At 47.7% G+C, this 15,321-nt stretch overlaps 1 protein-coding gene across 1 annotated transcript; it reads right to left on the reverse strand.

Moving 5' to 3' along the window:
* Positions 1-260: 260 nt before the first annotated feature.
* On the reverse strand, positions 261-10,181 carry CLN8 (ceroid-lipofuscinosis, neuronal 8 (epilepsy, progressive with mental retardation)). The gene is made up of 2 exons (XM_011968598.1): positions 9,520-10,181; positions 261-779 (listed from the first exon to the last, which is right to left on the reverse strand). The coding sequence occupies exons 1-2, from the start codon at positions 10,099-10,101 to the stop codon at positions 462-464; spliced, it is 900 nt and encodes a 299-aa protein (XP_011823988.1). The 5' UTR covers positions 10,102-10,181; the 3' UTR covers positions 261-461.
* Positions 10,182-15,321: the final 5,140 nt, after the last annotated feature.

Genomic DNA, 15,321 nt, shown 5'->3' on the forward strand with positions numbered 1-15,321 from the left:
TATTATGTTCTATCTTAGCCCAATTCTCTCCAACTGAAAACACTGTGACTTCTGAATAAGACACACGGCATATGAGTGTGTGGCTGGAAAGAATCGACGCTGACCCACCCGCTCAGTGGGAGGCACTCTACTATGAAGCCCTTCCAGCATTCAGACAAAGCCAGCCCACTCCTCAACAGGTGTGACGCCCCCGGACGCCATGGACTCCTCTCCTAGATGCTTGACACGGTCCGGTGCGGCTACACTGACAGAACCTGCCAGGACATTCACAAAATTATAATTTCTTAAAAATACTTTGTAGCTACTTCAAAATTAATACTAATGAGAAATAAAGTTAGTATTGCCCTCAGAACTAAACACAAAACATTCGCTGCCGCATTAATTCAAAAGCCATTATTCACGGAGCTTCCCAGGATCGGCGTACCGGATCCGCTGGTGCCCAGGAGCCCCGGCCGGAGCAGCTAGGGCCTCTTCTTCTGCAGCAGCTGCCCGTTGCCTTCTGGCCTGCTCTTGGCCTCTGGCTGTGCGAAGTTCCAGTCCACCGGACTGAGAAGCTGCTGAGTCTTCTTGTGGGTCCAGTATGGATTGATGATCAGTGTGAGCAGCGCCAGTCCGACAAGGAAGAGTGCCAAATGAGGCAGATACAGGCTGCTGACCAGGCCATCCCAGTGCCAGAAACACACCCACCACATGTGGTAGGTCAGGACCATGCGGCAGTGAAACATGTGGATCATCAGCCACTGGTTGAGCTTCCAGAACAGAGACTCGGACCAGCCCGCCTGCACGGAGACAAGACAAACGCACAAGTCAATACCCAGTCCGCCTGCACGGAGGCAAGACAAATGCACAAGTTAATACGAAACTGCCAACATTCATTCTTCACATCACAAAGAGGTATTTGCTATCTTACTTACGAAGCAAAACAAATTCATTTCAAAGCAACAGAATTTCCTCCCCAGGGCTCTGCTCTCACTGGGACTTCATTCTGAAAGGAGGCCGCCGGCTCCGTGGGCACGCCTGGGCCAGCAGGGTTGACCCTTGCCCGCTCATGCTGTTCTCCTGCTCCTCTTGCTTTTGACTTCCGTTCCCTAAAGCTATGATAAATTCAACCTTTCTTTCGGTCTCCCTTCAGTCTTTGTTTTATCTTGAATTTGCACATATTAGGTAAATAAGCAATATTTATTTGGCAAAACCAGACACAGTTATCTCAAGCTCCCATACCTAGACCCTGGGAAGTGATGAGGTCATGTGGGTGGGGCCCCATGATGGGATTAGTGTCATAAGAAGAGGAAGAGACCAGAGCCTTCCCCTCCTCCATGCTAGGACACAGCCAGAAGGTGGCCATGTAAACCAGGAAGTGTGGCCATGTAAACCAGGAAGTGTGGCCATGTAAACCAGGAAGTGTGGCCATGTAAACCAGGAAGTGGGTCTTCACCAGACACGAATCTGCTGGTGCCTTGATCTCAGACTTGCAGCCTCTAAAACTGTGAGAAAGGAATTTCTGCTGTTCAAGCTGCCTAGTCTATCGCAGTCTGCTGTGGCAGCCTAAGCTGACTAATACAGTTTACCACCCCGGCAAAATATTCTAATTGGGCCGGGCATAGTGGCTCATGCCTCTAATCGCAGCATTTTAGGAGGCCGAAGTGGGTAGATCACTTGAAGTCAGAAGTTTGAGACCAGCCTGGCCAACATGGCAAAGCCCCACTTCTAATAAAAATACAAAAAAATTAGCCAGGCATGGTGGCGCACCATGTAATGCCAGCTAATCTGGGAGGCTGAGTCATGAGAATCATTTGAACTTGGGAGGCAGAGGTTGCAGTGAGCTGAGATCGTGTCACTGTACTCTAGCCTGGAGAAACAGTGAGACTCTGTGTGAGACTCTGTCTCAAAAAAATAAAATAAAAAGTTCTAACATGTTCTTCTGGTAGTTTTGAATATTTAAAGCCCCAAGTGTATTAGCTGTTATCGACAGTCCCCTACTCACAATGGTTTGACTTACAATTGTTTGATTTTTTGGTGCCAATGTGATACACACTCAGTAGAAACTGTACTTCAAGTACCCACATAACCATTGTTTCAACTTTCAGTATAGTATTCACTGAATTACGGGAGCTGTTCAGCATTCTGTTGTAAAACAGGCTTTGTGCTATAAGATTTTGCTCAAGCGTAGGCAGATCCAAGTCTTCTGGGCATGTTAAAAGCAGGCCAGGCTGTATACCATGATGTTTGGTAGGCTGCTTGTATTAAACACATTTCCGACACAATATTTTTAACTTATGATGAGCTTAATGGGATGTAACCCCATCCTGAGTCGAAGAGCATCCATTCTAAGCCTGGACTGAAAAAATAAATGTGAGGGAAATTAGAAGAGAAAGGCCAGCAGAACGGAGTAGCCCAGCCTGCCTCACACAGCTGTCACTGGAGTCTTTCCCAGGTCTCAGAGGGGATATCGGGGCTCCCACATGTGCATCACGGCAGCCTCACGCACACACACGCCTTCAGAGACCGCCAGTGCCGCTTTCCACAAACAATCACCCCAACCCCGGGTGCAAACGAAACGCTCCCACCTGTGTTTGGGGCCACCTTGGTGGGCCGGGACCACACACTTCCCACGCACTCAGCATTGCTGAGGCACAACGAACACTCAGGAAGAAGAGCAGAGGAAGCAGGATCCAAAACAGGCCTGGAGCCTCCAAACTGAACGGGACAGGGGAGAAACTCACACAGACCAGGAGAACCCGTGGCTGTCAGTTCTGGACGGTTAAGTGACGTGGGATTGAAACGAAATGTGAAGAGTTAACACTATAACTTAGTTCTTACTTGTGAAAGTAGAGAGTTAGGCTACAAGTTCTTGGAGGTTCTTGATATGTCTAAAGCAAAAGTCCCAAATGTAGCTGGCTCTCAGCCCCTGGGGAGACTGCAGATCCTGGTTTGCCTGGGCAGTCCCTGACATCCTTGTCTGGGTGGTAAACAATATAGTCACTCTGACAACTGGCCACAACCACCAGGTCCAAAAGTGGTGAAGGACAATGCTGGACTTTGGCACAGGCAAGTTTTCGATCTCACACCTCCCTCAGACCCACAGTGGCAGGACCAGGTGGGCCCAAACCCAGGTGAGGCCTGACAACTGCACCGACAGCAGTGTCCAGGGCTCAGCGCCTGTTCAGTCCACAACGCACAGCGTATAGACAGACGGTGGCCCACACGAGATCATAATGGAGCTCAACAGTTCCTATCATTTACTATTTTACTATACTATACTCTTATCATTATTTTGGAGTGTACTCCTTCTCTGATGAAAATAAAGTTAACTATAAACAGCCCCAGGCAGGTCTTTCAGGAAGGTCCAGAAGAAGGCACTGTCATCACGGGAGGTGGCAGCCCCGTGTCTGTTACTGCCCCTGAAGTCTCTCCGTGGGACGAGCTGTGGAGGTGGAAGACAGTGATATGGACGATCCTGACCCTGTGCAGAGCTAGGTGAATGTGTATCTGCGTCTTAGATTGCAACAATTTAAAAAAAATTTTTTTTAATTAAGAAAAGTTTACAGAATAAGAGTATAAAGAATATATATATACACACACACACACACACAAAATGTATTTGTGTTTTAAGCTAAGTGTGATTACAAAAGAGTGGAAAAGTTTTAAAAATTTAAAATGTATAAGGTAAAAGGGTTACAGTAAGTTAAGGCTAATTTATGATTAAAGAAATTTTTAATATAAATTTAGCATTGCTTAAGTACACAGAGTTCATAAAGTCTACAGGAGCGCACAGTGATAGGCCCTCACACTCACCACTCATTCTGACTCACCCAGAGCAGCTTCCAGTCCTGCAGGCTCCATTCCCAGTTCACGCCCTGCATGGGTGTGCCATTTTTCATCTTTAACACGGTATTTTTACTATAGCTTTCTATGCTGAGGTATGTTTAGATACACAGATATTTACAGTTGTTTTACACTCGCCTGCAGTATTCAGTACAACCACGTGCTGTCCAGGTGTGCAGCCTGGGAGCAATGGGCTCTGGTGCATAGAGCCGAGGGTGGAGTTGGCTTAGACACGTGGAAGGGCACTCTACGACGGCTGCTCGATGACGAAATAGCCTAAGGACACCTTGCTCAGAACACACCCGTCGTTGAGCAACACATGACTGTACATGGAACAGTATCACACACTGTGTACTCTTTTGGGTCTGGGTAACGTCTCTGACCGTGTCTGTGTAAACCATCCATATTGCTGCCCACCCCTCTGCTGCGTGGACAAACTCAGCTCACAAGCCCTTTCCACTGATGATGGGGCTTCAGTAGGATGCAGTCTGAGGCCAAATGAACAGCGTGGCTAAGACAATCCCAGTGGCCCTGTTCGAGTGAACATGTGGGTGCACTGGGGTCAGGCACAGACCTATGCATGGAGTCGCAAGGACACCGGAAGTCTCACACACTGTTTTCCCTCGCTAGGTATCAAACTGGACACTCAAGCATTTATCAAACGGCTGACACAAACTAAAGGAAAGACAATGCTCCTTCTGTCACGCAGTGGACTGCAGCATGGCTACACGAACGTGTGCCACTCACAGAGTCCAGATTCCAGAACCTTCTGTCATCACGTGTGTGTGTACTGGAGCAGGGCCACACACACATCTGCCCCTCACAGATTTCACTTTCCAGAACCTTCTATCATCACGTGTGTATACTGGAGCAGGGCCACATGCATATCCAACCCTCACAGATTTCACCTTCCAGAACCTTCTGTCATCACATGTGTGTGTACTGGAGCAGGGTCACATTCATATCCAACCCTCACAGAGTTCACCTTCCAGAACCTTCTGTCATCACATGTGTACTGGAGCATGACCACACATACAGCTGCCCCTCACAGATTCCAGTTTCCAGAACCTTCTGTGTGAACAGAAGCACAGTCACATGCAAGTATACCCCTGACAGATTCCATCTTCCAAAATCTTCTGTCATCATTTGTGTGCTGGGGTACTGCCATGCATGTGTGCCCCTCATGGATTCCAGCTTCCAGAATCTTCTGTCATCATGTGTGTGGAGCACCACCACCCATATGTGTGCCCCTCACAGATTCAGCTTCCAGAATCTTCTGTCATGTGTGTGCTGGAGCACCACCACACACGTGTGCCCTTCACAGATTCAGCTTCCAGAATCTTCTGTCATGTGTGTGCTGGAGCACCGCCACACGCACACCTGCCTGCCACAGATTCCCTATGGAAGACTGAGAATCGTCTTTGCTATGACCCGGCGCCTGGCACAGGGCCTGCAAGAGTGCTCATTACTCCTCAAGAGAGCGTACGGTATCAACAGGAGTCAAAAGAGTGTGTGAAGACAAAACACTGAAGAGTCGACGTTTTGAATGTCCGAATCCTCTGCGTTAGCTGGAAGGCCCCACACAGTGATGAACTGTACAGTACACCGTGCACTCAGTCCCAGGCTCTTGCGAGCTCAGTCTTCATTCACTCGGCCATTCCCTCGCAATTCACAAAAAGTTCTCCTCCACCATTTTCCTCACTTACTGAAAGTAGTCATCTTAAATTATCAATAGTCACATCAGAATATAATCACTACCTTAAGTTTAGAAAACTCAAAGCTTGAGAACTGAGAGTTCTTTGGTTTTACTAAGGCACTAAAACTGTTGTAGTCAAAGTCACCAAAGGCTCTGAAAAAAGAGGCAAAATCTACAGGAACAAAATCTGTGACATAACACATGCCAAGCTCTGTCGCCCGGCAGTTATATCCATACTTAAATATACAGTTGCCCTCAGTATCCTTGGGGGACTGGTTCCTGGGCTCCCTGCAGATACCCAAAGCCACGGATGCTCAAGTCCCTTACATAAAATGGCTTTGTATGTGCATATAACCTAAGCACACTGTCCCTTACTCCTTAAATCATCTGTAGATTACTTATAATGCCTAATACAATGTAAGTGCTATATAAAATTGTTACATTGTATTGGTATTTGTTATATTTTTTATTGTTGTATTATTCTAAATTTTTCCCAAATATTTTTGATCCACAGTTGGTTGAATCCAGACACAGAACCCATGGAATCAGAAAGTCGACTATATACCTACATATATGTACACACACACGTATAAATACAAAATATATTAAAACTGACAGTGGGTTTTGGTTTTTTGTTGATATACGGTCTCACTCTTGCCCAGGCCGGAGTGCAGTGGCGTAATCGCAGCTCACTGTAACCCTGAACTCCCAGGCTCAGGTGATCCTCCCACCTTAGCCTCCCAAGTGACTGGTACTACAGACGTGTGCCACTATGCCCAGTCAATTTTTGTATTTTTTGTAGAGACGAGGTTTTGCCATGTTGCCGGTCTTGAGCTCCTGGGCTCAAGTGATCTGCCTGCCTTGGCCTCCCAAAGTGCTGGGACTACAGGTGTGAGCCACCGCACCCGGCCTGACAGTGTTTTTATATCACCTCATTTGTATTTTGAACTAGTGAGTCTGTGGATAAATCATGTTTAGATGTTTGAGTCCTATGTAATTCGAAACATTTCAGAACCAAATCTAAGACAGAAATCTAATACGAAGAACAAGCCACTGTGCTCGACTTAGACACCCATCCTAAATTGATGGTCATATTTTGTCTTTACATCCTTTAGTTCTGATCAAATCAGACCTTGATGGGGGAGAAATGTTGAATCCTCATGCCCTACTGCTATGCGAGAATCTATCAGCTTTAAAAGAATTTCAAAATTTTAGACACAGTGTTTTCTTACTGCATTTACTATTATTTCAACTAGAGCGAAATAGAACTATGTAGACATACTGGCCCTGAGCTATATTAATTTAGGTTATAATTTTCTGTTATTGAGGTCTGTTGGCTTTACACAGTTAACATGAGCAGGGTTAGAAGTAAATACTTAAATAACCCTTTCTCCATTCTACACAAACAGCACCCTAAAAGCTTTAGAGAATGTGCAAACTCCAAAATGAAGTCTCGCTCTGAGCCTGTCCTCCTGGAGGCTGGGCTCCACCACTACACCTGGGGAGGGAGAACCGCTGGAGACGCCTGTGTCGGCAAATCCTGCAGGAGGCGCTGTCCCCACACCCGGCTCCAGGAGAAGCACAGATAAAACCCTGGAGAAATCCAACACTGCTTTCCCCCGAGGACTGGAGAGACTGATTCATTTCTTGTTGTTTTTTTAAAGAACTTGTAATAAAAAAAAATACAAGTAATTATTAATCTATTTCTTAAAACACGCTAATGACCCCAAACACACGATCTTGTGGGATGTATTAATAATTCAGTCACTGTTTACCACTCGGGACATTGATGCGGTATTGATGTTCAGGGAATCAATGTGAGTCAGCGCCTCTGCTTTCCTTTCAAGAACTCTATTTTCTGCCACAGCCAAGTGACTCCCGAAGTCTGCTGTTTTCAGGTGAGAGGAGCAGGCAACGCGGGGCGCAGGCCAAGGCCTCCTCCTCCAGCACACACCTCTCCACTCCACGCTGATCTCACGCCAGACAAACCCGGGGAAGTCACAGCCCTGCCCTACATCCCCAGAAGCCCGCGCTCTTATGGAAATAACGCCTACAAAGAGAAAACTGGAAAACTGCATGCCGCGCACAGGACGCTGATAAGGTCCCAGGTCACAGCATCGTTCCTAAAATGACCCCACACTTAGACCAGCAGCTTCATATTCAGTCATTTGCTCAGCAAGGGAACTCAGTAGCCAGGTCACTCGAGGGCCTCTTTCAAACCATTCATGGTTCCAACCCTTCTTCCCTGGTAAGGTCTACCTAAATCACAACTGCCCCCAAACTCCTCCTGCCACCGCCCAAACCACGCACTCACAAGGACGTCTCCAGTATCACCTGCTGTGGGCTCCATCTACTTCCATGGCCACCCTGTGAGGCTCTGCACTGGCGATAACTGTGCCCGACTCACCCTCATTCACTTGCCTTAACTCCGACGTGCCCCCCTCTCCTCCTGCACAGGGTCCCCATCTGGGGCCATGGCTTCTCTGCACTTTCCTGTCACTGTGCTCACACACCCCATCTGGTGCCAGATGGGGCCAACCTCAGGGGACAGCAGGAACACAAGCTCCTCCTTGAGTTCCCAGGTGCCAGCAGTGCCTGACACGCGGCTGGCGTCCATGGGGGTTACGCGTGAACAGTCGGTACTGTTTACACTTCAGTGCACTTTTGATGGACTGATACCATCTACCCACCCAGACCCCAAAGGCAAGAGTGATTTGTTATGCTTATGTTTCCTCTCAAGGCTACCAGTCTCCTGTATACAAGAAACGTGCAGTAACACAACCCATTCGTGTGAATGGTGGAACATTTGCAGGATCTCAAATTTAATATCAAATATCGCATAAACAACGTGATGGGTCATAAAAGATAGCAAGAATCTATGTAAAAACAATTTTAAGGCTGGACACGGTGGCTCATGCCTGTAATCCCAGCACTTTGGGAGTCCGAGGCGGGCATATCACTTGAGGTCAGGAATTCGAAACCAGCCTGGCCAACATGGTGAAACCCCGTCTCTACTAAAAATACACACACACACAAAAATTAGCTAGGCGTGGTGGTGGGTACTGTAATCCCAGCTACTTGGGAGGTTGAGGCAAGAGAATTGCTTGAACCTGGGTGGCAGAGGTTGCAGTGAGCCGAGATCGCGCCACTGCACTCCAGCCTGGGCAACAGAGTGAGATTTCGTCTCAAAAAAAAAAAAAAAAATTAAATTGTTTAACATGAAGAACATTTTGACATCAATATGACAATCAAGTGACAAACATTTTTAAAACATGTTCTTCAAAAACAAAGAAAGTGCTAGGCAAATAACTCTGCAACGTCCCAATACTTCTGAGCACTACTAAAACAACCTTATTCAAAACTAAAAAGCAAGCAAGACACGTGTGTACACACATATATTACTTTACTTTTTTTAAAGTATTAGAAGAGGCCAGGCGTGGTGGCTCACACTTGTAATCCCAGCACTTTGGGAGGCCCAGGTGGGCAGATCATGAAGTCAGGAGTTCAAAACCAGCCTGGCCAACATAGTGAAACTCCGTCTCTACTCAAAACACAAAAAGTTAGCCAGGCGTGGTGGTGTGCACCTGTAGTCCTAGCTAACTCGGGAGGCTGACGCAGGAGAATCGCTTGAACCCGGGAGATGGAGGTTAAGTGAGCCGAGACTATGCCATTGCACTCCAGCCTGAGCGACAGAGGGAGACTGTCTCAAAAAAAAAAAAAAAAATAGAGATATATATAAAAGTATTAAAAGAAAGAAAAAAATTAAGTGCTTCCAGACACTACTGAGCCATAAGATCTGCTGAGCTTTCTTTCCTTAAGGAGTAGAGAGCCTAAAAGATTTAAAATTAAGAAAATTGCATTCAACTAAAATGAGTCTGTAACTGAATGTGTGTGCTGCAATCCCACCTGCTGTTGAGTTTATGGCAGCATCCAAGACATTCTAGCCAGTGATTAAATGCGTGAGGCATGTGTCATCTTCTGCTGACACATGCACTTACCTTTAAGAGCATCCAGGAAATGCAGGTAAAGGGCGTGCTCATCTCCAGGAGCAATGTGGTCATAGCTAGATAGTGGCCAGCTCGGAGATTGACCAAGCAGCCAAGAAACCCAAGAAAGGCAAAGAGATGGTGGACAACCAGAAATAAGTCAAATGTCCGGAAGGCCACGTTGGACAGGTGGACGGCGACATTTTCAAAGAAAAAGAATCCCGTTGCTGTTGTGATGTGAAACCAGCACCAGTTCTGCTGGCCACGTGCCCTGTCAGCGTGAAGCACAGGGTCCCCCAGCAGAGCCCACAGGCCCGCGGTTGTGCTCTGAACACCAAAGACTGCACGCGTGGCCGCCAGGTCCCAGAAGACCTTCTCTCTGGCCACCAGAGAACGGTACGTGGCATTCATGGAGGAGGACAGCTGGTGGCAGACCACGAAGACGCCCAGGTAGAAGACAAAGCCAGCGACCATCAGCGTGGAGCGGATCCCCCAGGATGCATAGTCCAGGTCAAAAATGCTCTCTGATGTGCCCCCATCGCCCACGGGATTCATTGTCCACACTGTATTCCAAAGGAGTCCTGGGCCCAACATGGGCCGGGCCCTACACTGTGTCTTGTCTAAGGAAACGAAGTCCGTGCAGCGGTCCCTGGGACTGTCACGTGTCCATCTTCAATGTAAAGAAAGAAAAGATCATTCATTTTATGTTGACTCAACAGAAGCAAGGACACATCACTACCCCAGTAACGCAAACATTCAACGACAAATTAATTCTGTACCTTATTCTTAATGCATTTACCAGGATACATAAACATACCAAGATAATATCCACTGACAGTATAGGAGGAAAGAAAATGAAACTAAAGCTAGAGCGGTCCAGCCACGAACAGGAGGCTGGAGCAGTGCTGGCAGGAACACGAGGTCCTATGCTCGTCCTATGTGCACCCCACCAGCAAGGCTCCCGCCTTCACAGCAGCCCCGGTCAGTCACACAATTCAAGCATCGCAGGATGAAACATACTTAACTCGTTGCACTGGGATACACTTTGTTACAGCACTGAACTTCTGCTGTTTGATCCTAGTTAACACCCCAAGGATGTCATGAGAACCTGTGCTCCTGTTCTTCGTGTTATTCCTTGGTTAAGGCCATGGAACGGCTTCTCAACACCGGCAGGGAAGGCCTGAACTCCTGATTGTGGCCTACGGCACTCTGCAGAACGCGGCCTTCTACGGTTCCACTCTCACCACCCCGGCATCTCACTCCATGCTACAGCCTTCCAGTCCTTTGAAAACATCACGCTCTCCTGCACCTCCGGGCTCTGCAGCTGCTGGGCCCTCTCCCGGGAAAAGTCTTTACCTCCCCGCAGGTGGCGCCATCTTACCTGTCAGGTCCTCACTTAAAGGCCATTTGCTCCAGATGCCCTCCCAGAGCAGGGGAGTCCCACGGACTGGGTTAAGTATCTTTGCTACAAGCTCCTGATGCATCCCCCAGATACTCATTTTTGATACAAGTGCTTACTAAATCCTCACCTCCACTGGACAGCAAGCTCTGTGAGGGCACAGACCACACCTGCCTTCCTCACAGCATCTCCTCTGCCTGATGCTGGGTCCACAGCGGGCCCTCAAGAAACATTTATGGAACACATGAACAGACGCTCAATCACGCTCAAGGGGTCCAGTTTACCTAAGCCTGAACCTGTCTGCAAAGCTACAAACACCAGAGTCTCAAGTTCTCAAAACTGGAAGGGACCTGTGATTGAGTCCAGCCTTTCCTTTCACATGGCAGGAACCCCAGGCACACAACGAGGACATAGGAACGGCTAGCGACAAAGCCTCAGATCCCCTCTTCCCCCTCACCCAGTATGTAGGGACTTGCCCAGATAATGGAATTTCTGCCGGGAGTGGGGACTCTTGTCACTCACACCCAGCAAACAGACAGCAGGGCTGGGAGCACCTCACTCCCCAAACAGCTGGACCCTCTGCTCTCTGGAAGGGACCCCAGAATTGACTGAATTGTGAGGCAGCACGACTAGAGCCAGAAGCATAGGAGGGGCCACTCACTGTGGCCATTCAGCAAAAACTCGCCAATCATTATTCAGGCAAAAAGGTCACTGTGACCACACCCCAAGGGCATGGGAAGCACCAGCTCACTCCAGCATGCACTGAATGTGAGTCCCGGGACCTGATGCAAATGACAAGGGAGCACTGATAACTCCCAACCTCTTGGTTTGATAATGGTCATGTAATCAAAGGCAAAAATAGTACGAGTGTTTGTCTGTTTCTCCATCGACACTCCAGAGTTAACACAGACTAGCTCTGTGAGAACACAGATCTGATGCCGGGAAAGACAGCACTGGCATTCATGTTTCTCCCTAGAGAAACGGCTCCCGTGTCACGCTGCCCCTGGTGCATGTGTTCAGGGCACACAGGTGTGCTCTCTGATAGATGCTATGGATGACGACTGAGGGGCTGCTGTGCCCACGTGTGCCCTCGTGACCCACGCTTCTGGTCATGCTATATCAAGACTCCAGTGTAATTACACATCTCCAAACGCACTTCTGTTAACTTGTACACAAACCAGGTTGAACATGGTATTAAGGGGCTGGCAAGAGCACTTGGCTCTGGTATTCAGTGTGCAGCAAGGCATCGCTGAACCCCTATGCGCTTCCCAGAGCAGATCAACTTCAAGTGCAGCCTAATGCCTGGAAGGGAGACGGCTTACCAGCATTAAAGAAAAGCAGGCTGGGTGGAAAGGACAGGTGTCAAGCACAGAATAGCAATCCATTAAAAGGATTCCCCTGAACAACACTGTTAAAGGTTAAAATATGGACCCCTCCTAAAACTTCTTCCTGTGCTTTTCCACGAGTGGGTCATGAGATCTGGGTTACAGGTCCCATTTTGCCACAGGTGCATCAATGTGCTGCTCTTGGCCAAGACCACTAACTTCTGTGGGACCTTTGCCTTGAGACGAGAGAGTCCCCGCCTCCAGAAGGCTCTGCCCAGAGCAGTGACTCAAACCCACCTCAGTGGAAGTGGTTAGCCCAAGTGATGCTTCAGGAGGTCTTTGGTTTGGTCAAGGTAAGAAGGACTCCAGGACATGAGAACCAAAAACCAAGAAGAGCAGTTGGCTTAGTGGGTTCTGATCTTGGTTTCTCTATTTGGAAGCTAAGAAAACAAGTTTCAGGCTGGGTGCAGTGGCTCATGCCTGTAATCCCAGCACTTTGGGAGACCAAGGTGGGTGGATCACTTGAGGTCAGGGGTTCAAGACCAACCTAGCCAACATGGCCAAACCCTGTCTCTACTAAAAATACAAAAATTAGCCAGGTATGGTGACGCACACCTGTAATTTGAGCTACTCAGGAGGCTGAGGCAGGAGAATTGCTAGAACCCAGGAGGTGGAGGTTGCAGTGAGCCGAGATCACATAACCCGCACTCCAACCTGGGCAACAGGGTGAAACTCCATCTCAATTTAAAAAAGAAAGAAAGAAAACGAGTTTCTTTCTTAACCACCCTGGACCCCAGTGTCTGACTATGGGAAAAAGAAACACACAGAGCAGGCCGGGTGCAGTGGCTCACACCTGTAATCCCAACACTTTGGGAGGCCAAGGTGGGTGGATCACAAGGTCAGAAGTTCGAGACCAGCCTGGCCAACACGGTCAAACCCCAACTCTGCTAAAGATACAAAAAATTAGCCAGACATGGTGGCACGTGCCTATGATCCCAGCTACTTGGGAGGCTGAGGCAGGAGAATCACTTGAACCCGGGAAGTGGCGGTCGCAGTGAGCTGAGATTGTGCCACTGCAATCCAGCCTGGGCAACAGGTTGAGACTCTATCTCAAAAAGAAAAGAAACCTACAGAGCAGTGGAAATGAAGCACCTACTATGAGCCAGATGTTCAACCAGTTTGTGTGATCTTCACCTGAAGAGCACATAGCTACCAGGTCTTCAAGTTTTCCAGATACCTTTGTGGAGAGATTACCATATCTACAGAAAAATAGGTGAAAGACACTGAGACAGAAACAAGTGAGCCAGAGCCGAGAGTGGGCAAACCCTCCTGGCAGTCAGAGAACAGGTGCCAATTAGGGATGCAGAAACAGCAGATTATAAAGACCAGAATGCTTACCGCCCCTTCCAATCCTGTAGCGAATCCCTGTTCTGATTCTTTGCTCAGACCTCCTGATTATGTGTGTTTCTACACAGTAGTGTGCACAGGAACTCTCTGGGTAAGCTGGTGCTGTTCTAGTCTAACTCGTGACTGTGCGTCTCTGGGCTTCGTTAGTGCCAACCAGCATCTTCCAGCCAGGAGTTCACAAAGGAGGTGAACCCCTCAGCTCTCTCAGCCATGAGGGTAGAAGGCCAGCTCCAGAGGCAGGGTTCCGCCCAAGTGGCCAGTCTTCCTGCAGTCCTGCAGAGCTCTGCTGTCCCTCTGTGGCGTCAGTGTTGTAATGAGAACAGCTGTGGTTCACCCCAAGTCACAAGGCAGGCACCCACAGAAGTGTGACTAGGCCTTGTTCTGATAGGCAGCGGAGAAGGGGTATGGGAAGAGTTCAGCTTCTCCTTTTGTTTCTATTTCTGCTTCTTGACCCAACCACACTCTCTCACTCTTGATATGCAAAATGGGACACAGCGGTTCCCACTGTTGCCTTGCTGTGCTCCACAAGGCTCAGGCCACACAAAGGAGTCCTTAAGTGTAATGCACAGCTGGAAGTCGCCGTTCCTTCCATGGGAAAAGCTGGAGGCCAAACCTAATGGACTTATCCTGTTCTTTCACTCTGGAAGGCTTCCAAGCCCTTCCACACCAGCCCCTTTCCTCTCTGCAGTAGAGAAAGCAGAGCCGGAGAAGAAACAGCTCCTGGAAGGCCACCGTCTCTTGACTCTGCAGATCTTCATTTTCTTTGGGGAAAATGTATACAAAAAGCTTGTCTTCTAAGGTTCTGTGGTTTCAGCTCTACTGTCGCACTGAGCCATGCAGTTTTTAGTAATCTGAATGCAAACACATCAGTAAGAGTGTTAGCTCTGTTGCTGCACTGTGACCAGGAACCAGGCTCAGTGGCCACAGGAACCCTTCGGCTCTGTCATGCATCTATGCGCTCCTCCGGTTTACTAGGGGCTAAACTGCTAAGGATACCAGCATTTTTGTGTTTTGTTGAGATAGTTTATCCAAACTTGGAAGTGAAGTCAAAAAGGAAAAAACGGTTGCATGCTTTTTTCCCTAACACAAGTTGAGTGTTTTACAACCCCGACAATCACTTGACTTTCTAGGAGAAATAACTAAACTATTTACCACTGATTGAGGGTCACACATTTTACAATCTGCAAAGTTAATTCTCCTTCCATCAAGAAGAAAAGACAATCCCAAAACCTGTGGCTTCAATGCACACAGGATATTCACCAATCTTATATCTAATTCGGCAATCTTTTCTCAGCATTCCTTTTACCCACTCACTCATAAAATCCTAGTTTTGCGTATTCTCTTTTGAACTGGCACTCCTATCCTGCTGGATACTGCATTAGTGACTGAAATATAACCTGACAAGAGCTATTTACATGAGAATTATACTCCTAACATTTGGAAATTATACATTGATGGCTGGTAAAAATACGTTTTCCAAAATCAAAAGAAATACATGTTTAATACACAAAATTCAGAAAATATAAACAAGCATAAAAATACAAAAATAAACACTCACAATCCTCTTACACAGCTCCAAGCACTATCACTATTTTTTGGTGCCTGCTGCATCAATTGTTTTTCTAGATATAAACTCTTCCTTTTTACGTAAAAGGGGGTAACAGCATACAAGCTGCTCCCTGG

The sequence above is a fragment of the Mandrillus leucophaeus genome, unplaced genomic scaffold (assembly GCF_000951045.1).
Source record: "Mandrillus leucophaeus isolate KB7577 unplaced genomic scaffold, Mleu.le_1.0 Scaffold85, whole genome shotgun sequence".
NCBI lineage: Eukaryota > Metazoa > Chordata > Mammalia > Primates > Cercopithecidae > Mandrillus > Mandrillus leucophaeus.